This window comes from Rhincodon typus, chromosome 2 (assembly GCF_021869965.1).
Source record: "Rhincodon typus isolate 14 chromosome 2, sRhiTyp1.1, whole genome shotgun sequence".
In the NCBI taxonomy this organism is placed as follows: Eukaryota; Metazoa; Chordata; class Chondrichthyes; order Orectolobiformes; family Rhincodontidae; genus Rhincodon; species Rhincodon typus.
The window spans coordinates 147964043-147990937 of record NC_063333.1 but is presented as its reverse complement, the minus strand read 5'-3'; the positions used below and the strand labels follow the sequence as shown (position 1 = coordinate 147990937).

General features: G+C 42.5%; 1 protein-coding gene across 1 annotated transcript in view; it reads right to left on the bottom strand.

The window, feature by feature from the left end:
• Nucleotides 1-26895, bottom strand: part of LOC109917775 (cadherin-12-like) — a 200075-nt gene that overhangs the window by 66967 nt on the left and 106213 nt on the right. The window contains exons 7-8 of the mRNA XM_048609263.1: nt 24829-24965; nt 1665-1715 (exon numbers count right to left, since the gene is read on the bottom strand). Coding sequence (XP_048465220.1) covers nt 1665-1715; nt 24829-24965 — 188 coding nt within the window. The remainder of the gene's footprint in view (nt 1-1664; nt 1716-24828; nt 24966-26895) is intronic.

Sequence of the window (26895 nt, the reverse complement as noted above, 5' to 3'; positions counted from 1 at the left end):
TGGCAAGATGGCGCAGTGGTTAACAGGGGATGGCACAGTGAAGTTTGCATGTTCTCCCTGTGTCTGCATGGGTTTCTGCTGGGTGCTCCATGCAGACACGTGGAGAATGTGCAAGCTCCACACAGACAGTTGCCTGATGGAGGAATTGAATCCGAGTCCCTGGTGCTGTGAGGCAGCAGTGCTAACCACTCGCCTTAACTTGCTATCTCATTAACTGTGCTTTTCATGTTGGGTAGGAGAGAATGTCTTCACTGACCATTTGGACATCCTTCCAATGATTTGAAGTTATAAATCCCTATGGAGAGAGCAAGAGAGGAGCTAACTTGAAGGAAAAAGGTAAAGGTAAAAGGTAAAGGAAAATCAATGGGCTGTTGTTTCATATTGGGCAGGCTTGAGGTTTGAGCTAAGAGACATTGCAAGTGATGTACACCACACTGTGACGATTCTGCACAACCACAACAGATTAACTTCATATTTCTGTGGCTAAACAACTGCGTAAGATACTGCTGTCTCACTGCTCCTCATGGGGCCGATGCATAATAGTAAATTCAACTCCGTTCTGGCAATAGCACAACAGCTCAGGGACAATAAAGTTTATACGAACAGATTATCTCTGGTGAAATTAGAAGCTTTATGATTCCCAGAACATTACCTCTAGCTGATGAATTGAGAATATTCGATATTGTTATAAGCAACAGAAGGATAGACCAACAAGCTTTAAACTCTCCAGGAATTGATAAACAGTCCTGTTCATCTACTCCTCCTCATGCTCAAGGAGAAATGTGGCTGCCCAGATAAAATAAATTCAACAGCCAATATTTGTTTCACATTTCATAGCCATCATTATGCTAAGGGTCTGAACATAATAAGTTTGAGAAAATGTTATCCTCACAGTACATCATGTTGGAAAGAATAATTTTGCATTCTCTCAACATTGTCCTCTATTGATGAATTCATGCAATCTCTTTTTATTTAACTTGCGTTACACATAAACAGAGAGGAAAAAGTACGGCTTTCATTTCTATAGCACCATTCATGACTTCAGGATGTGGCAATGCACTTTACAGCCAATGAAGTATTTTTGAAGTGTAGCAATTGTGATCATTTAAGAGCTGTAACCATTCTTTGCCCAACAAGCTCTCCCACACAGCAAAACAATACATAACTAGATTAACAATTGCAGTGATGTGGATTTTGTGATAAATATCGACCTAGACCTCTTCTCAATAATGTCAGAGGATTGTTTACATGCACCACAAAGGCAGATGAGGTGCTATTTTAACATCTTATCTGAAAGATGGATACGACATAAAGTACTCAGAGAATTACACATTCATACAGTACAGAAGAGGCCCTTTGACCCATCAGGTCTACACTGACACGACGACTCAAAATCTTTACGAGACCCACTTCCTACACATGGTCCACTGCCTTTAATGTTATGACATTTCAAGTGGTTCATCCAAGTACTTGGTATGAGGTTGTGAGGTTTCCTGCCTCAACCACCCTCCCAGGCAGTGAGTTCCAAACTCCCACTACCCTCTGAGTAAGAAGAATTCTCCTCAACTCACTTCTTCGCCTTCTTCCTCTTACCTTAAAACTATGTCCCCAGTTTATTGACATCTTGACTAATAGAAAAAAAATGCCTTCTTATCCACCCTAACCATGTCCCTCAGAATCTAATACACTTCTATTAGGACTCATCTCAACTTTTGCTGCTCCATGGAAGAGAAACCCAGTCTAATCTTTCCTCATAGTTCAGATCCTCTAGCCCAGGCAGCATCCTAATAAACCTCCTCTGTGCCCTGTCTTGTGCAATCACTATAATGTGGTGACCAGAACTGTGCAGAGCACTACAATTGCAAGACCACAAGACATAGCAGCAGAATTAGGCCATTTGGCCCAAGTCAGCCTTGCTATTCGATCATGGCTGATATGTTTCTCAACCCCATTCTCCTACCTTCTACCTGTAGCCCTTGATCTCCTTACCAATCAAGAACCTATCTATTTCTGTTTTAAAGACACTCAATTACTTAACCTCCACAGCCTTCAGTGGTAATGTGTACCAAAGGGTCACCCCCTCTGGCTGAAGAAATTGTTTCTTTCTTGCAGGAACAGGTCCTGCAAAATGTGTATGTTGGCTGCCATGGAAGGAGACCAAACGTACAATCACATTCTGTAGCCAAAGACTGCAAACTGTTCAGCACCATTCGCAACTCTTCAGATACTGAAGCTGTCCACATTAAAATACATCAAGATCTGGAAAATACCCAGGTTTGGGCTGACAAGTGGCAAATAACATTCGTGCCACACAAATACCAGGCAATGACCGTCACCAATAAGAGACAATCTAATCACTGCCCCTTGATATTCAATGGTGCAACAACCACTGAATCCCCCACTATCAACATCCCAGAGGGTTACCATTGACCAGAAATTCAACTTAACTCAAAACATAAACACAGTGGCTACAAAAGCAGGTTAAATACTAGGAATACTGTGCTGAGTAACTCACCACCCGACTCCCCAAAGCCTGTCCATCATCTGCAAGTCACAAGTCGGGAGTGTGATGGAATACTCCCCACTTGCCTGGATGAGCGCAGCTCCAATAACACTCAAGAAGTTTGACACCATCCAGGACAAAGCTGCCCACTTGATTGGCACTACATCCACAAACATCCACTCCCTCCACCACCGACGCTCGGTAGCAGCAGTGTGTGCTATCTACAAGATGCACTGCAGAAATTCACCAAAGATCCTCAAACAGCACCTTCCAAACCCACAACCACTTCCATCGAGAAGGGCAAGGATAACAGGCACATTGAACGCCACCATCTGCAAGTTCCCCTTCAAACCACTAACCATCCTGATTTAGACATATATTGCTATCCTTCACTGTAAGTGGGTCAAAATCCTGGAATTCCCTCCCTAAGGGCATTGTGGGCCAACCCACAGCACACATGGACTGCACCGCTTTAGGGTGGCAGCTGTCCACTACCTTCTTGAGGGCAGCTAGGGACAGGCAAGAAATACTGGCCCAGCCAGTGACATGAGTTCTAAAATGAGCTCCACACTCTTCTATTCTAAGCCTCAGCTAATAAAACCAATTACCTCGTACCCTTCTTATATGATAGGCAACTCCAGCAGAATGCCACCACCAAACACATCTCCCCCTCACTTCTCCAACTGCATTTCGTAGGGACCGTTCCCTCCGTTACACCCTAGTCCATTTATTGACCACCAACACCAACCTCCCTCCACGTGGCACCTTCCTATGCAACTGCAGAAGGTGCAACACCTGCCCCTTCACCTCCTCCCTGCTCACCATCCAAGGGCCTAAACTGTCTTTCCAGGTGAAGCAGCATTTCACCTGTACCTCTCCAATCTTGTGTATTATATTTGATGCACCCAATGTGGCCTATTCTATATCGGAGAAACCAAACACAGACTGGGTAACCACTTTGCAGAACTCATCCAGTCCGTGTGCAAGCATGACCCCAACCCTCCTGTAGTTAGTCATTTTAACACAGCATCCTGCCCACATGCCCATGTGTCTATCCTTGGTATGCTGCAGTGTTCCAGTGAATCTCAGCACATCTCAGCACAAACTGGAGGAACAACATCTCACCTTCAGGCTAGGCACTTTGCAACCTTCTGGACTTAATACTGAGTTCAACGTCTTCAAATTGTGAACCAACTCCCATTCCTTCCCTTTCTTTTAGCTTTACTTGTTATATTCTCTGTCACCATGTCTTCTCTCGTCTCCCCCCACCCCAGTGGGACTGTCTGTTTTTTTCCATTCTGGCAGTTAGACACACCATTGTTCTGCCACTCTCACATTCTGATCAGTTAATCTAAACTATTAACAGTGCCCAGCACTCTACACTCTAACCCCATCCACCTCCCCAACTATAGCATAAATGCTGCCCCCTTCACACTTCCCTTCAGTTCTGATGAAGAGTCATCTGGACTTGTAACATTAGCTTGCTCTGTCTCCATGGACGCTGTGATCTTCAGCATTTGTCGTTTTAATTACCCACCACTGATGTCAGGCTCACTGGTCTATCGGTCCCTGCCTTTTCCTTACCACGTTTCTTAAATAATGGCATCACATTAGCCAACCTTCAGTCTTCTGGCACCTACCAATGTCTATCGATGATACAAATATCTCAGCAAGGGGCCCAGCAATCACTTCCCACAGAGTTCTAGGGTACACCTGATCAGGTCCCGGGAATTTATCCTCCAGTATGTGGTTTAAGACATCCAGCACCTCCTCCTCTGTAATATGGGCACTTTTCAAAGATATTGCTTTTTATTTCTCCAAGTTCTCTAGCTTCCATGTTCTTTTCCACAGTCAACACTGATGCAAAATACTTGTATAGTAACTCACCCTTCTCTTGCAGCTTCACACATTGGTCACCTTGCTGATCTTTAAGAGGCCCTATTCTCTCCCTAGTTACCCTTTTTTACTTAATATATGTGTAGAATCCTTTTAGATTCTTCTTAACATTTTTTGCCAAAGGTATCTCACTTCATCTTTTTGCCCTCCTGATTTCCCTTTTAAGTATATGCCTACTGCCCTTATACTCTTCTAGGGATTCACTCGATTCCTCTGTCTATACCTGACGTACACTTTCTTCTTTTTCTTGACCAGAACCTCAATTTCTCTAGTTAGCCAACATTCCCTACCAGCCTTGCCCTTCATCCTAACAGGAACGTACTGTCTCTGGACTCTTGTTGTCTCATTTTTGAAGACTTCACACTTTTGTTTATGGTTCCATAACAACATTAGCTTGCATTTAAAAAATATTCATAAAACATCTCAAGACTATTTACCCAGTTGAAGAGAAGCAATGTAAAGCAAGTCTGTGAATTGTTAGCATGTGCGAAAAGTATTAGTAGATTTCTCTAAAATTGCTAATGTTCACATCTCTACCTTCCCTAATAGATCAGAAATCACATGACACCAGGTTATAGTCCAACAGGTTTATTAGTGTTTGAAATGTTAACAACTGCTCTACTATTACAAATTTCCAGCTCAAGCACATATCAATTGTACCTGAATTAACAACAACTGAATTACAGAAAACTGGATCAACAATACTTTCATGAACAGTATCTGAATCAATGGAATCTGCATAATATATATTCATGTTTAAAACATCTGCTCAAACAACATCAGGATTGTAAATATCTTCTAGGCCATGTTTGGATTAACAACTCCCAGATGATAAACATTAGCATTAACAGCATTTGGATTAAAAAATGGATTACCAACTCCAGAATTTTAAGTATCTGGACTAATGACATCTACTGTCTTTCCCATTGACCCTTTACGCAGGGAACATATTTGATAACAAGGTGGAGTTGTGGATAGTGCAGAAGGATGTTGCAGGTTACAGAGGGACATAGATAAGCTGCAGAGCTGGGCTGAGAGGTGGCAAATGGAATTTAATGCAGAAAAGTGTGAGGTGATTCACTTTGGAAGGAGTAACAGGAATACAGAGTACTGGGCTAATGGTAAGATTCTTGGTAGTGTGGATGAGCAGAAAGATCTCGGTGTCCATGTGCATAGATCATTGAAAGTTGCCACCCAGGTTGATAGCATTGTTAAGAAGGCGTACAGTATGTTAGGTTTTATTGGTAGAGGGATTGAGTTTCGGAGCCATGAGGTCATGTTGCAGCTGTACAAAACTCTGGTGCGGCCGCACTTGGAGTATTGCGTACAGTTCTGGTCACCGCATTATAGGAAGGAAGTGGAAGCATTGGAAAGGGTGCAGAGGAGATTTACCAGGATGTTGCCTGGTATGGAGGGAAGGTCTTATGAGGAAAGGCTGAGGGTTTTGAGGCTGTTTTCGTTAGAGAGAAGAAGGTTAAGAGGTGACTTGATAGAGACATACAAGATGATCAGAGGATTAGATTGGGTGGACAGTGGGAGCCTTTTTCCTCGGATGGTGATGGCTAGCATGAGGGGACATAGCTTTAAATTGAGGGTTGATAGATATAGGACAGATGTCAGAGGTAGGTTCTTTACTCAGAGAGTAGTAAGGGCGTGGAATGCCCTGCCTGCAAAAATAGTAGACTCGCCCACTTTAAGGGCATTTAAATGGTCATTGGATAAACATATGGATGATAATGGAATAGTTTAGGGTAGATGGGCTTCAGATTGGTTTCACAGGTCGGCGCAACATCGAGGGCCGAAGGGCCTGTACTGCGCTGTAATGTTCTATGTTCTATGTTCTATGTTTTCTTTTACTCTGGAAGAGATGCACCTTCTATCTGAATGATTCCAACAATTGTGTAATCTATGCATCTCAGAAGATTACAGGGATCCCAGCCAGCAGTTGACACAAGTTCATAGAATCCTGACAGTGTGAAAGCAGGCCATTCAGCCCATTGAGTCCACACCGACCCTCCAAAGAGCATCCAACCCAGACCCATCCCACCCTTGTATCCCTCAGACCTGCACTTCTTTGGACTCTGGGAAGAAGCACATAAAGACAACGGGAGAACGTGCAAACTCCATACAGACAGTTACCTAAGAGTGGAATCAAATCTGAATCCTTGGCACTGTGAGGCAGCAGTGCTAACCGCTGAGCGATTATGCTGCCTCAGATGATTATCTGGGATAATCATGAACCAGTGTTTCAGGGAAGAATTCTAATTGATGGAACATTTGAAGGTAAGTAGTTGCAGGTTTGTGGGAAAGAGAGGGAGTTGGGAGGGAGAGTAACTGAAATCTCTTTTGAAGGTAGGAAGCTGGGCCGAATAATCTGTTTATTTGCTATGTAGTCATAGAATCAGAGGTTCACAACTAGACGTTTAACTGATCAAAAGAAGCTCAGTCATAAGTCCAAGTTCGGCATTAAAATAAAATTCATCCAACACACTGCAGTCAAACTTAAAGTATGAATCTACCCAAGTTAAAATGAGCTTCTATTAAAAAATAATGTTGTTGTTATTGAACGTTCCTGGAATTTCTTAAACTGAATTTGGCTGCAGAATTGCTGGGCTAACAGCAGAGGTCCCTACTGTTCTGCCCTCGAGATAGTCTTGATATTTTCTGTCTCGGTGAATCTCCCCAAAACTCGGATTATAGTAAGGCTTGCACAATAAGCAAATGTTTCAAACTCTCTCTCAGATTCCACACTGTAAAAAAAATCATCCATGTTCACAAATCAGACCTTCCGTGTATATACGTTTTGACAGTGAGTTATGTCAGGCTCTAGCGGGAAGATTGATGGCACTGATCGTACATTGCTGAAAGGGTAACGATCAGGGTCTGTTGATTCATGATGATTGAGTATGTGAAATTCTGTTTTTATTACATAGGATTTCAGAACTTCAACATAAAACATCAATCTGGTCCAGACTCAATCACCTTTCAAATAGCCTATGATCAAAACTCCCTCACCTGTTAACTATTACCAACCGTTCAATTGAAATCTGTGATTTTTAGGCAGACTGCATGACAACAAACCACACTTCTGTAATCTTTCCTTAATCCCCATAATGGACCACCAGGCACAACCCATTAACAGCACATTAAATAATGCTGCGATTGCTGATACAGTGGTACATTGGTTGGACTGTTATAAAGAACTAGTATAATTTGTACTTGCATTGCTGTATTCTGAGTTAGGCTTTTGCCCTTGAAAATTAAAATAGTTATTTCATGGAGGAATCTTTCTGTTGATAAAAAGAGAAAAGCTGTCCATAGCTGCAGGAAACAACTGCAAATATTCATCTTAAAAATTAAAATAGTTTTGTGGGTCAAAATTATGTTGTCTCTTTCCTCTACATTTCCTTCCCTCTTTACCTATGCTGTTCCTTGACTTCATTGTGGAACATGTCATCAGCCTGCACTGATGTACCTGACTGGAGATTGAAGGTGATATGGTGGCTTCGTGACTACTGCCTCATAGCACCAGGAATTCGTGTTCGATTCCACCCTTGGGTGACTGTGTGTGGAGTTTGCACATTCTCCCATTGTCTGCTTGGGTTCCCTCCAGGTGCTCCGGTTTCCTCTCACAGTCCACAGCTGTGCAGGTGAGGTGGACTAACTGTGCTAAATTGCCCATAGTGTGCAGGCTGGCTGGGTTAGACATGGGAAATATGGGGATAAGCTGGGGATCTAGGTGGGATGCTCATAAGAAGGTTGGTGCAGTCTGCACTGTATGAAATGATTGTGCATTATTAAAAGATTCCAAAAATGATGGGCCTGAATTTTCTGATGGTAATGATTATGAAACTGGCAGCAAGTTCTGGAGTGTAAGCATATGCAGAATAACATGGAAACTCAGATGTTGCTGCCAGTGATAGCCTGGTGGTATTATTGTTAGACTTTTGATCCAGACACTCAGATAATGTTCTGGCAACATGGGTTGAAACCCCACCATGCGAGATGCTGAAATTTGAATTCAATAAAAAAAATCTGGAATTAAGAATCTGCTGACCATGAAATCATTGTTGATTGTCAAAAAACCTATCTGGTTCACGAATGTCCTTCAGGGAGGAGACTGCTATCCTTTCCTGGTCTGACCCACATGGAACTCCAGACCCATAGCACTGTGGTTGACTCTTAACTGCCCTCTGGACAATTATGGATGGGCAATAAATACTGGCCCAGTCAGTGATGTCCTCATCCCATGAATGAATGAAAAAAAAAGGTGTGCCTTTTGAGTTATCCTCCAGGCTGTAGCATCATTTAGTTGACAAAAACTTTCAATTTAATTCTGTTCATCCTGAAATGAGCTGAACAGCAATTATGGGATTAAACTGATTCTTAGTTGATAAATGTACAAATTGAGAAAAGCAACAAAGCAATTTTATTACTGATGTGTGAGTCACATGGTTTGTTCCAGTAAACATCACAAATACATCTCCTGAAGACTGAGTGATTAGTGCTCAGCACCCACTGTGATCCTGTCAGTATATTCTAGACAAGACAATCAGGGTTGATGTCATTTTAACAACAGAAAATAATACATCCATCAAGATGAGGTATCCCTGGTTCCCAACCTGATCTTCATGTAAAATATTTTAGCTCCTCTGTGACAGGGGTGAATGGATGGTATCAGGAGTGATTTAGTTGAGACAATGACATCCTCCATTTTTTTTAACTAATTTACAGGATGGTGATTATCCTGTACCATTATTATGGTGTTCTATATTCCAGGCCTTCTTAATAATATCAGTTCACCGTTCTGAGGAAGGGTCACTGGACCTGCAATGTTAACGCCGATTTCTCTCCACTGATGCTACCAGGCCTGCTGAGCTTTTCCAGCAATTTCTGTTGCTGTTCCAGTTTGTGTCGTAGGTGGGACTGTGATTGTACAATAGTATATAAACTGCCTGAAACTGAGTTGTTGGACAAACTGTTTGACATTTGAACGAAAGATCCAATGTTGAATATTGGTTTAAAATACACCCACCATATGACCTCACTGTAATAACCCTTGAACTCTAACTGGGTTTTTAAAAGAACATCAAGTACAGAATTACCATCAAGCAGGCTCACTGGCACTGAAAACATAATTTTATGTTGTGGAGTATAAAATTTATTCATATATTAAGAAAGGGATTATTTATAATATTTTAATTTCGACTTAATTCAATCATATGCACTTATTTTACTAACAATTTTAAATTAAAACTAAACAGAATTCAGTGTTTGTAACTTCTTGTACAACTTCTGTGTAAACATTAATGTGACTGTTTACCCTGCTGAATTACATCACTGCAGCTGGATTTCGGAGTAACTAGAAGAGGCCACTTAAGACACACTGTAGAACATTGCAATGTCCACTTCTCCCGGCTGCCTGGAGATCCCATTTACTTGGTGCTGAATTAAAATTCCAATACAGAAGTGGGATTCCATGCCATAGCAGTTGCTGGATTATTGTGAGCAGCCTTCTTCGAGGCCAGCAGCAAGTGTCATTACTTCACGCCTGATTATAAAACCAAACCCAACAAGCATTGGAAAAGAAAATTTGTTTCATCAGGATGAGTATTTTTGGAAAATAGTACTCTTTCTTAAAAAAAACAAGATAAGCACTTAAAGCAGCAGTAATTATTTGAAACCTATTACTCAATAAAATTGTGACTCATATTGTGTTGAAGCTGTCTTTTCAAAGATGCACCGTAAACAACCTAACCTTGTTGTAAATGTCATTTTCAATGAAATATTTTGCGGTAGGTTCTTCAAGAAGTCATTACACTGACCACTTTATTAAGAAATGTCTCCAGGCATATTGTGAATTGATTAACCACACAAAATGCCACATGATTAACTGGTTAGAAGAAAGTTTGATTAATATGCCATCTGCTCTCTTTGACAGTGCGTGGTTCTTTGATTGACAGAATACACAGATAAAATGGTTTGAATTCAGGAAAACAAGTGTAGTGTCTCACCATCTGCTGCATAAATGAGGAGTACGTAACAATGTAAACTACAGCTATCGAACAAACACAGAAACTGAGCACAGGGAGAGCAAATCGTTCAACAATAATTGCAAATGTTCCCAGTTGTAAAATCAGACTCAATCTCGGAAACCAGGCTAGGGTAGAAAGGGACCAATTTGATGGCTGTGTACATCCACCAGGATTGGAAACAGAATGTCTGTCAGGAAACCTTGTGACAAAGGAAGCTTCTAGACACATAATCATAATACTGGGATGGTGCTTCAGAGATTGCAATGTTCTGCAGTGTGTCTTAAGTGGCCTCTTCCAGTTGCTCCTAATTATATCCAATAATGGCACACAGCACACCTGGGAACAAACTGGTTGCTAAATTTTCCTCCCTGAAAACAAACTGATTTCTGGCAGCAGTATTTGTTAATCATATGAGAGTTAATATGGCTTTTGTGCCAAGAATTGAGGGTAGTGAATAGCTTAACCTGGAAAACTTACATTCCCAACAAAACACAATGAATTGTGTGCCTCTGGCATCACTTGTCAGCAACAGAATGTTCTCTCTGGGTAATTAACACTAACTGATGTGCTGTGATGTCAAATATGGTGAGTCAGAGGAGAAAGTAAATTGGCAAGAAGAGATGGAGTCTACAAAGGGAAATGGTTTGAATAAGTAGGTGGACAGAAACTTGAAAATGGCTTATCATTTGGACAATGATGAACTTGTCTACTTTGGCAGAGTCATGGAGTCATAGAGGCGTACAGAACAGAAAAAGGCCCTTTACCCCATCACATCTGTGACAGCCAAAAACAACACCTAACTCTTACAATCCCATTTTCCAACACTTGGCCCATTATCTTGTATGCCTTGGCAAAACAAGTGTGCATCTAAATACTTATAGAGTCATAGAGTGATACAGCATGGAAACAGACCCTTCAGTCAAACTTGTCCAAGTTTCCCAAACTGAACCAGTCCCACTTGCCTGCATTTGCCCACTTGCCTTTAAAACTTTCCTATTCACGTACTTGTCCAAATGCCTTTTAAACATTGCAACTGTACATGCAACTTTCCCTTCCTCTGGTAGTTCATTTCATGTATGAGCCATCCCCTGTGTAAAAAAAGTTGCCCCTCAGTTCCCTTTTAAATCCTTCTCCTTTCACCTTAAAAATATGCCCCCCAGCTTTGAACTCCCACACACTAGAGAAAGACCTTTGCTATTCACCTTATCTACGGTCCTGATGATTTTATAAACCTCTATAAGGTCACCCCTTAAACTTGTACGCTCCTGTGCAAAAAAAAAGTCCTAGCCTATCCAACCTCTCCTGCCTCTCCTTATAACTCAAAACCTCCAGTACAGGCAACATCCTGGTAAATCTTTTCTGAACCCTCTCCAATTTAATAATAACGTTCCAGTTCCTGATTCCCACCACCCTTTGGATGAAAACATTTGTCCTCACATCTCCTCAAATAAAAAATAGATTCCCCACAGTGTGGAAACAGGCCATTCAGCCCGACAAGTCCACATCAACCCTCTGAAGAGCATCCCACCCAAACCCATCCTGTACAACACTACATTTCCAATGGTTAACACACCTAGCCTACACATCTCTGAACACAATGGGCAATTTAGCATGGCTAATCCATCTAACCTATACATCTTTGGACTGTGGGAGGAAACTGGAGCACCTTACAGAAACCCAAGCAGACACAGGGAGAACACGCAAACTCCACACAGACAGTTGCCCAAGGATGGAATTGAACCTGGGTCCCTGTTGCTGTGAGACAGCAATATTAACCACTGAGCTACCATGCTGCTCTGAACCTCCTGCCCCTTGCCTTAATTCCAAGCCCCCTGATCATTGATCCTGCCATCAAGGGAAAAAGTTTCTTCCAGTCTACCCTATCTATGCCCCTCATAAATCGCTACATCTTAATTGTGCCCCCCCTTATGCCCCTCTGCTCCTCTACATTGCTAAGGCCAGACAACAACTCTCTGACACCTCTGCCTACGGTCCCCTCAATCACGACCCCACCTCTGATCACCAAGCCACCATCACCCAGACCATCAACAACCTCATCACCTCGGGAGATCTCCCATCCACAGCCTCCAACCTAACAGTTCCCCAACCCCGCACCACCCATTTCTATCTCCTACCTAAGATCCATAAACCCAACTGCCCTGGTCGATCCATTGTCTCTGCCAGCTCCCGCCCCATCGAGCTCATCTCCTCCTATCTCGACTCCATTCTTCCCCTTTGGACCAGGAACTCCCCAGCTACGTTCAGGACACAACCCATGCCCTCCACCTTTTCCAAAACTTCCAATTCCCCGGCCCCCAACACCTCATCTTAACCATGGATATTCAGTCCCCGTACACCTGCATCTCCCTCAGGGATGGTCTAAAAGCCGTACACTTCTTCCTCTCCTGTAGGCCAACCCAGTCCCCTTCCACCGACACTCTCATTTCCTTGTCAGAACTGGTCCTCATCCTCAACAATTTTTCCTTTGATTCCTCCCACATCCTACAAACCAAAGGGGGTGGCCACGGGCACCTGCATGGGCCCGAGCTGTGCCTGCCTCTTTGTAGGATTCATGGAACAGTCCCTCTTCAACAACTACACCAGACCATCCCCCACCTCTTTCTTCACTAGACTGGTGACTGTATTGGTACTGCCTTGTGCTCCTGCAATGTGCCCGAACAGTTCATCAACTTCGCTAACATCTTCAACCGTGCCCTCAAATTCACCTGGACCATTTTTGACACCTCCCTCCCCTCTTGGACCTCTCCATCTCCACTTCTGGAAACCAACTCATCATCAACATTCATTTTAAACACACAGACTCCCACAATTACCTTGACTACACCTCCTCTCACCCACTCTCCTGCAAAAATGCTATCCCATACTCTCAATTCCTCTGCCTCCGCCGCATCTGCTCCCAGGATGAGGCATTCTACTCTAAGACTTCCGAGATATTCTCCTACTTTAGGAACCATAGTTTCCCCTCCTCTGTTATTAAGGATGCCCTCAAACGCATCACCCCCATTTCCCATGCTTCTGCCCTCAAACCCTCTCCCCCCAACAAGGAAAGAGACCCCTTAGTCCTCACATACCGCCCCACCAAAATCCGAATCCAACGCATCATCCCCCAACATTTCTGCTACCTACAATCACACCCCACCAACAAAAAGACATTTCTCTCCCGACCCCGTCCATTTTTCGCAGAGACCGTTCACTCCGTGACTTTCTTGTCAGCTTCACACTCCTCACCAACACCTCTACCACACCCAATACCTTTTCCTGTCACTGCATGAGGTGCTACACAAAACCTACACCTCCCCCCTCACCTCTGTCCAAGGCCCCAAACATTCCTTCCAAATCCAGCAGATGTTCACCTGCACTTCATCTAACCTCATCCACTGTATCTGTTGCTCCCAATGTGGCCTCCCCTATACTGGGGAGACTAAATACAGACTCAGAAACCAGTTTGTGGAGCATTTCTGCTCTGCAATCCGACCTTCCAGTTGACATCTACTTTAACTCCCCATCCCACTGCCCTGACAACATGTCCATCCTTGGCCTCCTTCACTGTCAGATTGAGGCCAAACATAAACTGGAGGAACAAAACCTGATATTTTTTAGCCAAAGATCGATAGAATCTTGATTGAGAAGGATGCAAAGGGTCTATAGATAGAAAAGAAGGTGGAGTTGAGGCCACAATCAGATCAGCCATGATTTTATCACATAGTGGAGAAGGATCAATGGCCTTTTGCTGCTCCTATTTCATTTGATCTTAAAATTGTGACCAAATAGACAGTTTTTAATGACCACCTCCATGAGAGAGAAGGAGACAGACAGTGAGACAAAGCATTTCAAGAATGAACTTACAGAATTTAAAGTTGGATAATGAAAAGCACATCTTTATACTGAACATCGAAAGGACGCAATAGATCATCATAGTCCCAGTTTGCTCTGCCACAAGCACTTCTGAGCAAATACTGAAGCAACAGCAGGCAAAGAATGGGAGTGTTTTTATATATTTCTGGTATAATTACTGGTGTAATTCTGGTTTAGTTCTGGCGTAATTGCAAAGTAACCTGTTTTATTATGAGTGTTTTTGAACAAGTTGTATAATTGCTGAGTTTAATTGCGCCCATTCTCAGATACTGTCAGAAGTCACACGACACCAAGTTATAGTCCAACAGGTTTATTTGAAATCGTAAGCTTTCTGAATGCGGCCCATTTGTCAGGTACAGTGAGACAGAAGAGCACACAGACACAGAGTTTATAAGCAGGGAGATCAAGATCCGAGAGATCAAAAGATCATACAACTGATGTGAGTGGAGTGTCAGATGATAAGTTTGTGGAGGTGATCAAGAGCGTCAGATAGTGAGTAAAGTGTCAACAGCTGAAAAACAAGCAAAGGGATGGCCTATAATCCAATTAAATGAGGCAGACAGATAATTACAAAAAATACTAAAAACAAGGTGGTGCAGGAGACAAAGTAAATGACTGTAATAGCACGAGATCATAACAATTTATCAGGGTGATAACCTCAGGATGCTGCACTTCTCTAACTTCCACCCTAAACATATTAAGAAAGCCATCCCCTAAGGACAAGCTCTGTGTGTATACAGGATCTGCTTAGATGAGGAGGAATGTGATGGGCACGTCGAAATGCTGAAAGACTCCCAAATGAGAACAGGATACAATACTTAACTCATTGATCTCCAGTTCCGACGTGCTACAGTGAAAAGCTGCAACAACTTTCTCAGAAGACAGACACAGGACACGACCAATCAAGTACCCTTCGTCATCCAGTACTTCCCCAGAGTGGAAAAACTATGCCATGTTCTTCACAGCCTTCAACATATTATTGATGACGATGAGCACCTCACCACAATCTTCCCTACGCCTCTGCTTCTTGCCTTCAAACAACCACCAAACTTTAAACAGACCATCACTCGCAGCAAACTACCCAGCCTTCAGGACGACATCGACCACAACACTATACAACCCTGCCATGGTAACCTCTGCAAGGCATGTCAGATCATCGACATGGACAGTACCATCCACCACATACACGGCAGATACTCATGTAAATCAGCCAATGTTGTCTATCTCATATGTTGCAGGCAAGGATGCCCCGAGGCTAGTATATTGGAAAAACCATACAGACGCTACAACAACGGATGAATGGACACTGCATAATAATCACCAGATAGGAATGTTACCGCCCATGGGGGTACACTTCAACGGTCAAGTGCATTCAGCCTTCAATCTTTGGGTAAGCATCCTCCAAGGCAAACTTCAAGATACACGACAATGCAGAATCGCTGAGCGGAGACTGAACGCCAAGTTCTGTACCCATGAAGACAGCCTCAACCGTGATCTTGGGTTCATGTTGCACTACATGTGACCCCACCGCACTGTCCTGTATCTGTAAAACATTCCTTACTGTCCTGTTTTGACACCATCACCCTTGATAAATTGTTAGGATCTCTCTACCTTAATTAGTTCTACAGTTTTGAATTACTTATGACTTTGGTTAGACTCTCAGCCTGTGACTCTTATACCTAATGCGATATTTTTAATTTTTTTGTAGTTATCTCTCTGCCTTGTTTAATCAGATTATAGGTCATCCCTTTGCTTGTTACTCAGCTGTTGACACTTTACTCGTACCATCTGACACTCTTGATCACCTGCAGAGGCTTATTATTTGACATTCTGCTCACACCAGTTGTATGATCTTTTGATCTCTCTGCCCTTGATCTCCCTGCCTATTAACTCTGTGGCTGTGTGCTCTTCTCTCTCACTTCACCTGATGAAGGGGCTGTGCTCTGAAAGCTTATGATTTGAAGTAAACTGTTGGACTACAACCTGGCGTCGTGTGATCTTCAGAGGGTCGGGGCAGACCAGATGGGCCAAATGGCCTCTTTCTGCATTGTCGGGATTCTATGGAACTGAATGCCAGAGCAGGCTTAAAGGGTCTACTCCTGTTCCTATTTCAATGTCAAATATTTAGGTCCAATCCTTCAACAGCCATCTTTGCAGTCAATCTTCGCATTCAACTGAGGAGCTAAAGGAGAAGTAAGTCACAAGTCAATTCTGTCTATGGTCTGTGCAAAATCCTTCGTGGTGGATTCTAGACCTGAAGAGGAGTGAAGGCAACCGCATTCAAGAAAGGGAGCACTAAACTATTCAGTTTGGGAAGTTGGTGCTCCCTTTCAAAGTTAGCTTTCCTGTATGCTGGTTCTGATGAGTATGGAACTCAAACCTTCAAATTTATACCTCTTCAATATAAATGAACTATTAATTTACCATCTCTGCCAATGTAAAACTCCACCATCGCTGTATTAGAGTATCCAAGATCAACTCTGCAAGACATTCAGGAGTCAAAGGGGTGTACAAAAGCACTGGATAAGCAAACGTTCTTTCTGGGGCAGGTAGTGACACAGTGGTGATGGTCCTGGGCAATAATCCAACACCCCAAGCTAATTCTCTGAGGTCAGAGGTTCAGGTCCTACCATGGCAGATCGTAAAATTGAAATTCAGTAAGCATCTGGAATTAGGAGAATTAAATCTGATGTTAGTGATGGAATCCTTGTAGTAAAAATCCATTCAGTTCACTCCGTCTTTTAACAATGTGGTTGACAGTTAATTATCCTCTGGGCAACAAATGCTGGCCTCACCAGTTACACTTATATCCCATGAATGAATAATAATTTATAAAATTATTCACAGAGTGCCTCCTGCTGACTCGACTGGAAGTTGGGGTAGCTTGATTATTTGTGTGCAGGTCTCAATTATTACTCTGGAATTTTGTTTGATTGCTCTCGGACATGCTCATGAAAGAACACCATGAGATCATTAATGCCATTAATTTGTCCCCAGGATGTGGGTAATGCTGCACTTATTATCCACCCCAAACTTTTCTGAAATGATATCAAGAGACATACTCCTTGAAATACAATGCGGGTGAACCCAGAATGGTGTGGAGTGAGGAATTCTTGAGTTTTGATCATGTGATGACAAAGGAATGATGATTGCAGCTCAAGCATTGATAGGATGTGACTTGGAGGGGATAGGAACTCACAACTTCTTGGAGAGTACAGCATTTTTACAATTTCTGCTTTTCTCCTTCTTATGGCAGAGCTGGAAGAGCCAGGAAAAGCTAATGAAGTAACCTTCACTTATAGAATGGCTTAACAGTGATAGTGGCAGACACACAGATGAATATTATGCTGCTGTCATCTGTTAATCAGGGACATTTTGAAGACCTGGCAAGTCAAGGATTTAATGATATTGTGATTTAATTTTGTTGCATTTGAAAAGGAGCTACAAATTAACTTTCATTTGAGTGATTAATTATTTCTGGGATCTCTTCTTCATTATCTCCACATCAGACATGCAACATGCTGCTGCTATTGCAGTTCCAGTGTTTTATAAAAACCACATTGGAATCACAGAAATATTTCCACTCAACTTGTGTTTTAAAATGATTCTCCCCCATGATAAGGAGTAAGAGATTGTCCCATACCATACTGGGGAAGTGTTGCACCATGAGATAAGTTGTCATGTTTGTGTTTACAGCACATAGACTACGCCATTCCACACCATTGAACTTGTCTGACATATCAACACCTCTCGCAGAACCAGAATCAATCTCCATTTCTTTCATCCTCATTTGCTTATGTCCAACCAAGTTATTACATTAAAACTGTATTAACACACACTACATTACATTTGTTCAAAAAGCTCAGAAATGAACAAATCACTAGAGGAAGATGTGAATGGTGAATTCAGTTAATACAGGATTGAAGCTGCTAATGTGTGGATTATGGTGTGAGACACATTAACTAGATAAATGTTAGGAGGGAGACCTTAACAGGACCAGATCTTGAACAACGTCAATGATTTCCTCATCAATTTCTCTGACAGCAGTGATAAAGTAGGTCCCTTTTTGTCTCCAATCTCAATCAGGTTCAAACAATTACTTTTTGTTAAAATGTCGACTGACTAAAAAGGCTGCCCAATAAGTTGTGGCTTAGCTTTTCTTTACATAGAATCCCTACAGTGTGGAAACAGGCCCTTCGGCCCAACAAGTCCACACCGACCCTTGGAGCATCCCACCCAGATTGCTAACTGGGAACAAACGGGGCAGGATTGGTTGACCCATGGGCTTTCCAGTTCCCGTGTGGGGAACAGGGTTGAAACTAACCTTGAAGTTGGCCATTGATTCATGACCATCCGATCTCTCCTTCTGCCCTACAGCAAGTTCACAAATGTGCTGCTGCAAAGTACTAATTGCTGAATCAGAAGTTCCAGAGCTTCAAACTACTCCAGACATTTATATGAATTAACCAGACTCACTCTTCACTACAGTTTAGAGGACTTGCTGGATTGTTGATGGCATCACTGTTCAGGTGAAATATTGAGCCAATACTCCTACTTTACAACTCACTGTTTCCAGGTGGATGTTAAAAATCACGTGGAAAATGCATGGAAACTCTCCCGTGTTGTCTGATGGTGGGATTCCAACACACAGTGAAATTAGAATCCTAATAATCTGGAATGAAAAGCTAGCCTAAGGGTGATCACGTAACCATTGTCAATTGCCATAAAAATCCATCTGGTTCAGTAATGTCCCTTCAGGAAAGTAATCTGCCACCCTCACCTGGTTTGGCCAACATGTGACTCCAGACCCACAGCAATGTGGTTAACTCTTACTGCCCTCTGGGCTATTAGGGATAGGCATTAAATGCTGTCTAGCCAGCAGCACCCACATTCAACATCTAGATAATTATTAAAACATGACATATATTCCTAGTTTCTCAGCATCAGCCATGTAATCTGCAGGAAGGAGTCAAATAAGAAGGCTCTTACAGCTACCCCTCATTCAATTCTCATCCCCAAAGTATCCTAAAAAATGGCATTCCAAATCAAAATTCATGAATAAACAGTGACACACCTGATTGTAATTTTACTTGTAATTTTTACATTAAAAACTTGTTGGCTCATTGAATCAACCTGTCCTGAAGAAGTAAGAGGGAAAAGGAGATTGAACGGAATGGGGAATGGGAATGAGGGTCAGTGAGTGAGAGGGTTAGTGAGTGAAGGTCAGTGAGTGAGAGGGTCGGTGAGTGATAGGGTCGGTGAGTGAGAGGGTCAGTGAATGAAAGGGTTGGTGAGTAAGAAAGTCAGTTAGTGACAAGGTCAGGGAAAGGGAGAGTCAGTGAGCAGGACAGTCACTGAGTGAGGGGGTCGGGGAGTGGGAGGATCAGTGGGTGAGAGGGTCAGTGAGCAGGAGGATCAGTACAACTTCCATACTGGCATCTACCTGGCAATGTGGAAGGTTGCCAAGGTATGTCCTGTCCACAAAACGCCAAACAAATCCAAACCAGCCAATTACTGCCCTTGTCTATTGATGTGAAGGTGGAAAAGCACAGCAGGTCAGGCTGTATCCAAAGAGCAGGAAAGTCAACATTTCGGGCCGAAGCCCTTCATCAGGCCACCGAAACATTGACTTTCCTGCTCCTTGGATACTGTCTGACCTGCTGTGCTTTACCAACTTCACATCTATAGACTCTGGCTTCCAGTGTCTGCAGTCCTCATTGTCTCCAATTACTGCCCTTACTCTCAGGCATCAACAATGTAATGGAAAGTATCATCAACAATACAATTAAGCAACACCTGCTCAGCTATGACCTGCTCACTGATATTGAGTTTGGTTTCTGCCAGGGCCACTCACCTCTTGACCTCAATATAGTTTTGGTCCAAACATAAAAAGAGCTATATTCCACATACAAGGTGAGTGTAAATGCCTTTGACATCAAGGACACAAATATGTTATTACAGAGCTTTAGTGCAACTGGAATCAATGGAAATAAGGGGGAAAATCTCCATTGATTGGAATTATAGCTGGTACAAAGGAGGATGGTTCCAGTTGTTGGATGTCAATCATCTCAATCCCAAGACAGAATTGCAGAAGTTCCTCAGAGTAGTGTCTAGGCCCAATCGCCTTCAGCTGCTCCATCAATGATCTTCTGTCCATGATAAGGCCAGAAGTGGCGATCTTCACTGATCATGAGACAATGTTCAGCACTGTTCATAACTCCTCAAATATGGGAGCAGTCTATGCTTATTTGAAGCAAGACCTGGACAACATCCAGGCTTCTCAAAGAACTCCAATATACATGACTTCTCTTTCACAAAATTCTGAAATGTTTTGTGACATGGTGACTCTATCTGATTACCTTGAACATTTTATAATGTCTTATACCTCCTCTAATTATAACTTATGACATCTCCCCTATGAGAGATATTAAGCTAACTGGCATATAGTTTTCAGCTTTCTGTCTCCCTTTGTTTTTTGAATATAGGAATTACATTTATTATTTTCTAAAATAAGAGGACATTCCCTGAATTAAGGAAACTCAGAAAATTAAAACCAACGTATCAACTACTCCGCTAGTCACTTCTTTTACTAGCTAGGATGAAGTATTGGAAAGATCAAAGACATTAGTTTTAGTGCCAAGGGAAAATCCCATTCCCTAGAGATTGACTCCTACCATTCTTTGGCAGCTCTCTGAGTTGTACCAGGCTTTTCGTAAATCTAATTTTCTGAGCACTTAAAATGCTGAGGCAGTGTAGGCTATGGAGCAAGTGCAGGTAAATAGGATTAGAGTAGTTGCTGTTTGTTGGTTGGTACAGACGTGGTGGGCTGAAAGGCCTGTTTCTATACTGTATACCTCTATAACTCTATATTTAATGTGAAGTTTGAAATGGGTGTCGCTGCCTAAGCTAGCATTCATTTTAAAAAAAGGCTAGAAATATAGATAATGAGGGAAAAATTAGAAAGCTAGCTCGAAGTATAAAAACAGATGGTAAGATCTTCTACGCATATTTTTTGAAAAGCGTTAAAAAAGGATTAAATCATATCCTAGAAGAAGCTGTAAAACTTGAAATGGCAGCGAGGGAAGAAGCAAGGAAAATTATAATGACCAGGAAAAATTATAATGACTAGAGAAATGGCACTGAGCAAGTCATTGGAGCTTTGGGCTGTTAAGTTCTTAGATCCTGTTGGACTTCATCACAGTGCTTGAAATTGCTAGTGAAGTAGTCAATGAGTTGATTTTAATTTTCTGAAGTTCCCTTGTTTCAGAGAAATCATGAAATTCCCGCAGTGCGGAAAGTGGCCATTTGGCCCACTGGGTCTGCACAGACCTCCAAACGGTATCCGTCCCAAACCCAGTCCCCAGCCTATATTTCCCATGGCTAACCCACCAAGCCTGCATATCCCTGGGCACTATGGGCAATTTCCCATGGTCAATTCACTTAACCTGCATATCTTGGACTGTGGGAGGAAACCGGAGCATGGAGAGGAGACCCATTCAGACACAAGGACAAATTGCAAACTCCACACAGACAGTTGCCCATAGCTGGAATTCAATCCAGGTCCTTAGTGCTGTGAGGCAGAAGTGCTAACCACTGAGCCACCATGCCACTGGAAGGTGCTATCATTTTGGAAAATAAATGCAATTCCTGTATTCCAAAATAAAAGGAAACTCAAAGCTGGAAACTGTACACCAGTTGGCTTAACATCTGCCATAAGGAAAATATTAGACGCTTTTATGAAAGGTGGTATAAAAAGGCATTTTAAAATATTGAAGGTAATGGAGCAGAATCATGGCGCTGATCCGGCACTGGCCTTTGGAGAAGGAAGGCATCTGAGGCATACAGGAGCATGATGAGGTAGAGCTTGGTGTAATCAACATAGTCACTTTCCCACAACACAACACACACACGCACACACACATGCACACACACTCGCACACACACACACCCCACACACACGCACACACACAGACACACACACACGCACACACACACGAGCACACACACACGCGCGCGCGCACACACACACACACACAGACACACATACACACAGACACACACAACACACACTTTGTGAAGTGATTTTGAATACCTCACAGGAGTCTCTTTGACCAATTATAACCGTGAAAGGAAGTCGGAGAAGATTTCCTTGGAGCAACTTGTTGTTATTTTTAAACATAAACATTTTTCTCTTTTTTTTATCATTCACACCCTGCCCCATCCTCCAGGAACACACATGGAATACTTCTTGCAGTTTCTTATAAGTGGTTAGTTAAAAATACAGATACTTTCAGCATAATTTGCATAAATTATTTTCTTTTGATGGAATTAGTAATTTCATTTAATTTAGCTGAGTTATATGATTCTTTATATTGCCTGGTGCTCTAATTAAATGAGAATGCTATTCAGTTAGCACAACAAATGCTGTGACTAATGCTTCAAGGATATAATTAATCAAAATTAAGTGACCCAAATGTCTAGCAGAGTCTCATATTCCAAGATCCTCATTTAAATATTAAAGCAGTAATGTATCAATTCTTAAAGCAATCTTCTTTAAATCTATTTACAAATGCAGCACACAGGATATGTACAACACTCAAACCCAAGCTAATTAAATAACATTAATAGGTACTATCGAGCAGCCCATGTTATCCAATTTGTAAAGATACAAGACAGGATGGGAGCTTCTTGTGGGAGGATTGGGGTGAGATTCAATCCTATTGTGTCCTTTTCATTGGCAAACAACTTATAAGAAAAGCACCAATTTCATAAGCCTAAATTTCACATCTAGATATTTAACCAGTGCCATGTTGGGGATGTAATTACTACAAATAGGCATTAAGCCCCTTGCTGACATCTGATTCATGAATGCCTGTACTATCAATGGGTGCGTTAATATTAATTTTAAAGATCTGCCATGTAAATGTTTGCTCGTACTTATGAACAGCTATTTTATATTACACTGTATTGTCTATCTTTTAACGTTATTTCTTTATCTTCCTAATTTATACTATGAAGAACTGTAATATAGAACTTTTAGCTTTTCTCTTTATGTCTCCTTTTGTACCTCATCTATTTTAGTACCTAAGATTTGCACCTGGGTACTTTGTACCTAAGATGTGGTGACATTCTTTACTTTTTACTGTACTCCTGTACTTGTACTTGAGTACACGTGACAACAAACCTATTTCTAATACTAAGTATCGTTTCTGAGTTGTGCACAAATTGACTTACAAACACACTCAGGAATGGAACGCATTCATAACCTGGGGATTCCCTGTACTAATGTGAAATCAATAATCCCTTCGATGACGGTGCTGTGAAATCTGGCTGCACTTGAAGATTACTGCCCTGAGTAGGTGATCTCTAATTTTTAAACAGTCTCTGCTAATTCTGGAGAGGATCTGCTCATCTGTTCACATTCTTTCTACATCCACATTGGCAAGACAAATCAGAATCTTATGTATTTCAATCAAATTGCCCCCCGATTATCAAAAATCCATGGAAATGAGACCAGTGTGTCCTGCCTTTCTTCATAAGGTAACCCACTCACTACAGGTATCAATCTAGTAAACCTATTCTAAACTACCTCCAATACACTTACATCCCTCCTTAAGGAGACCAAAACTGCACACAAATTCCTTTTCTTCCAATACACCCTCTGTTTCAGTTATTTCCCTACCCCTTTTTACTCCATGTTCACCTCATTCCTTCAGAGTAGATTCTGCAATGTCCTTTTATTGGAAAAAGTCAGAAGTCACACAAAGACAGGTTCACCTGACAAAGGAGCAGTGCTATAGAAGCTTGTGTTTTCAAATAAATTTGTTGAACTATAACCTGGTGTAGTGGGACTTCTGACTTTGTCCACCCCAGTCCAACACTAGCACCTCCACATCATGGCTTTTATTGGAAATGTTGAAAAGATACAGCTGCTGCTTTCTTACATGTTAGTCATAATCCACACAGGATGTAAATGCTAGAGATGTGATCAAGTTATTTGCTGTTAATATCATTTAAAATGATATTACAAAGTAAAGACTCTGTTAAACTTATTTATAAACATACAGATGAAAGCATCAATCGACAATTGGCAACACTCTTACTTGTTGCTGATGTCACAGTTCATCATGTACAAACTCCCAGTAGTCAATATGTCCTTACAGCAATCAAAGTTAACCACAATTTTAAAAATAATTCCTGATTGCACTAATTAAAGAAACATTTTATGTTTACAAACATAGAAATAAGTTTGAGGAGTACTGTAAGCAAAAAAATTCCATTACAAAAACTGAAGTGACTTTAAGTGCAATTTATGTCCCATTGCCCAAATGGAAACATTCATTCATGTTTTCTTATCCAACATTAATAAGAAAACAAGCAGTCATTGTAAAATATGTTGCTTTATTTGAAGGCTGGGTGCACAAAGTATGATATGCATTTACCGTAAAAGCCACATTTTCCATGCAGTGTGTTGTCAGATTGCTTACTCATTTGTGTCTGACTGTATGCGGTACTTACTAACTTTCCTGGCTACAACAGAGATGTTGTAGTGAGAAATATCCTCTCTGTCCAGGACATCATTGGTCGCAATTGTTCCATCAATCTCATCAATTGTGAAATATTTCTCCTGGTCAGTACTCTCATCAATTGAGTACCTAAATTACCAAAAAGATAAGAGTAAGTACATAATCATTTTTCTGTACACTATGACATTGACTAAAATTTAGGTAACATTTTATTATGATCTTGTTCCAATTATTATGCGTATATAAGGTTTAGGAAAGAAGGAACGGAAAAGGCTCTAGAGGGATACAAGTTATCCAGGAAGGAGCTAAAGAAAGGGCTTAGGAGAACTATAAGGGGGCATGAGAAAACCTTGGCAGATAGGATCAAGGAAAACTCCAAGGCTTTTTACACGTACGTGAGGAATAAGAGAATGACCAGAGAAAGCAAAGGGCCGATCAAGGATTGTAAAGGGAGTATGAGCACAGAGCCTAAAGAGATAGGAGAGGTCCTGAATGAATACTTTTCTTCGGTATTCACAACTGAGAGGGACCTAGTTGTAGAGGAGGACAGTGTGAAACAGGCTGGTAGGCTAGAGGAGGTCAATGTTAGTAAGGAAGATGTGCTAGGTATTTTGAGGAACTTGAAGATAGATAAGTCACCTGGGCCTGATGGGATTTATCCAAGGATTCTATGGGAAGCGAGGGAAGAGATCTCAGGGCCTTTGGCGATGATCTTTTCGTCCTCATTGTCCACGGGTATAGTGCCGGAAGATTGGAGAGAGGCAAACGTCATTCCCTTGCTCAAAAAAGGGAAAAGGGATAACCCCAGAAATTACAGGCCAGTTAGTCTTACATCAGTGGTGGGCAAATTATTGGAAAGGGCTCTGAGAGACAGGATTTATGATCACTTGGAAAGGCACAGTTTGATTCGTGATAGTCAGCATGGATTTGTGAGGGGTAGATCATGCCTCACAAACCTTATTGAATTCTTTGAAGAGGTGACCAAACACGTGGATGAAGGTAGAGCAGTGGATGTGGTATACATGGATTTAAGTAAGGCGTTTTATAAGGTTCCCCATGCAGAAGGTAAGGAGGCATGGGATGGGGAAAATGTGGCAGATTGGATTCAGAATTGGCTGACCCTTAGAAGACAAACGGTGGTAGTGGACGGAAAATATTCAACATGGTGCTCCAGTTACGGGTGGTGTACCACAAGGATCTGTTCTGTGTCCTCAGAGATAGTAGGAACTGCAGATGCTGGAGAATCCGAGACAACAAGGTGCAGGGCTGGATGAACACAGCAGGCCAAGCAGCATCATAGGAGCAGAGAGGCTGACGTTTCGGGCCTAGACCCTTCATCAGAAAAGGGGGAGGGGAAGGGGGTTTTGAAATAAATAGGGAGAGAGTTGGAGGCGGATAGAAGAGGGATAGAGGCGGAGGCGGCGGAAAAACTGCTCTATGTCCAAGCGTGAGCGGTATTCGTTGATGTGTGGGTGGAGGGGGACAAAGGTGAGCCCTTTACTGAGGACTGACCGTTCGTCCTCAGTAAGGGGTAGGTCTGGGGGGATGGTGAAGACTCGGCAGGGCTGGGTGCTGCTGTCTCCTCTGGAGGTGCTGGCTGTGGAGGTGGTGGGCGGAGCTGTGTCGGCGTCGGCTGTGGGCGGAGCTGTGTCGGCGTCGGCTGTGGGCGGAGCGTCGTCGGCGTCGGCTGTGGGCGGAGCTGCGTCGGCGTCGGCTGTGGGCGGAGCTGCGTCGGCGGTGGGCGGAGTTGTGCCGGTGTCGGCGGTGGGCGGAGTTGTGCCGGCGGTGGGTGGAGTTGCGTCCGCGTCGGTGATGGGCGGACCGGCGTCGGAGGTAGGAGGAGCGGGGTAGGCGGCGGCAGTAGCGGTGAGGGTGGTCGCGACTTCAGTGTCAGTGGCAACGGCAGCGATGGTGCTTGCTGTCCCGGAAGTGGGGAACCTGGCGGTGGCGGATGTGACGTCATCTGTGGGTTCTCCGATAGTGGCCTCATGGCCAATGGCGGCGGACCCATTGTGGGGAAGGTCCTGGGTACGGCTGGGGATTTGGGGGGTGGAGGAAG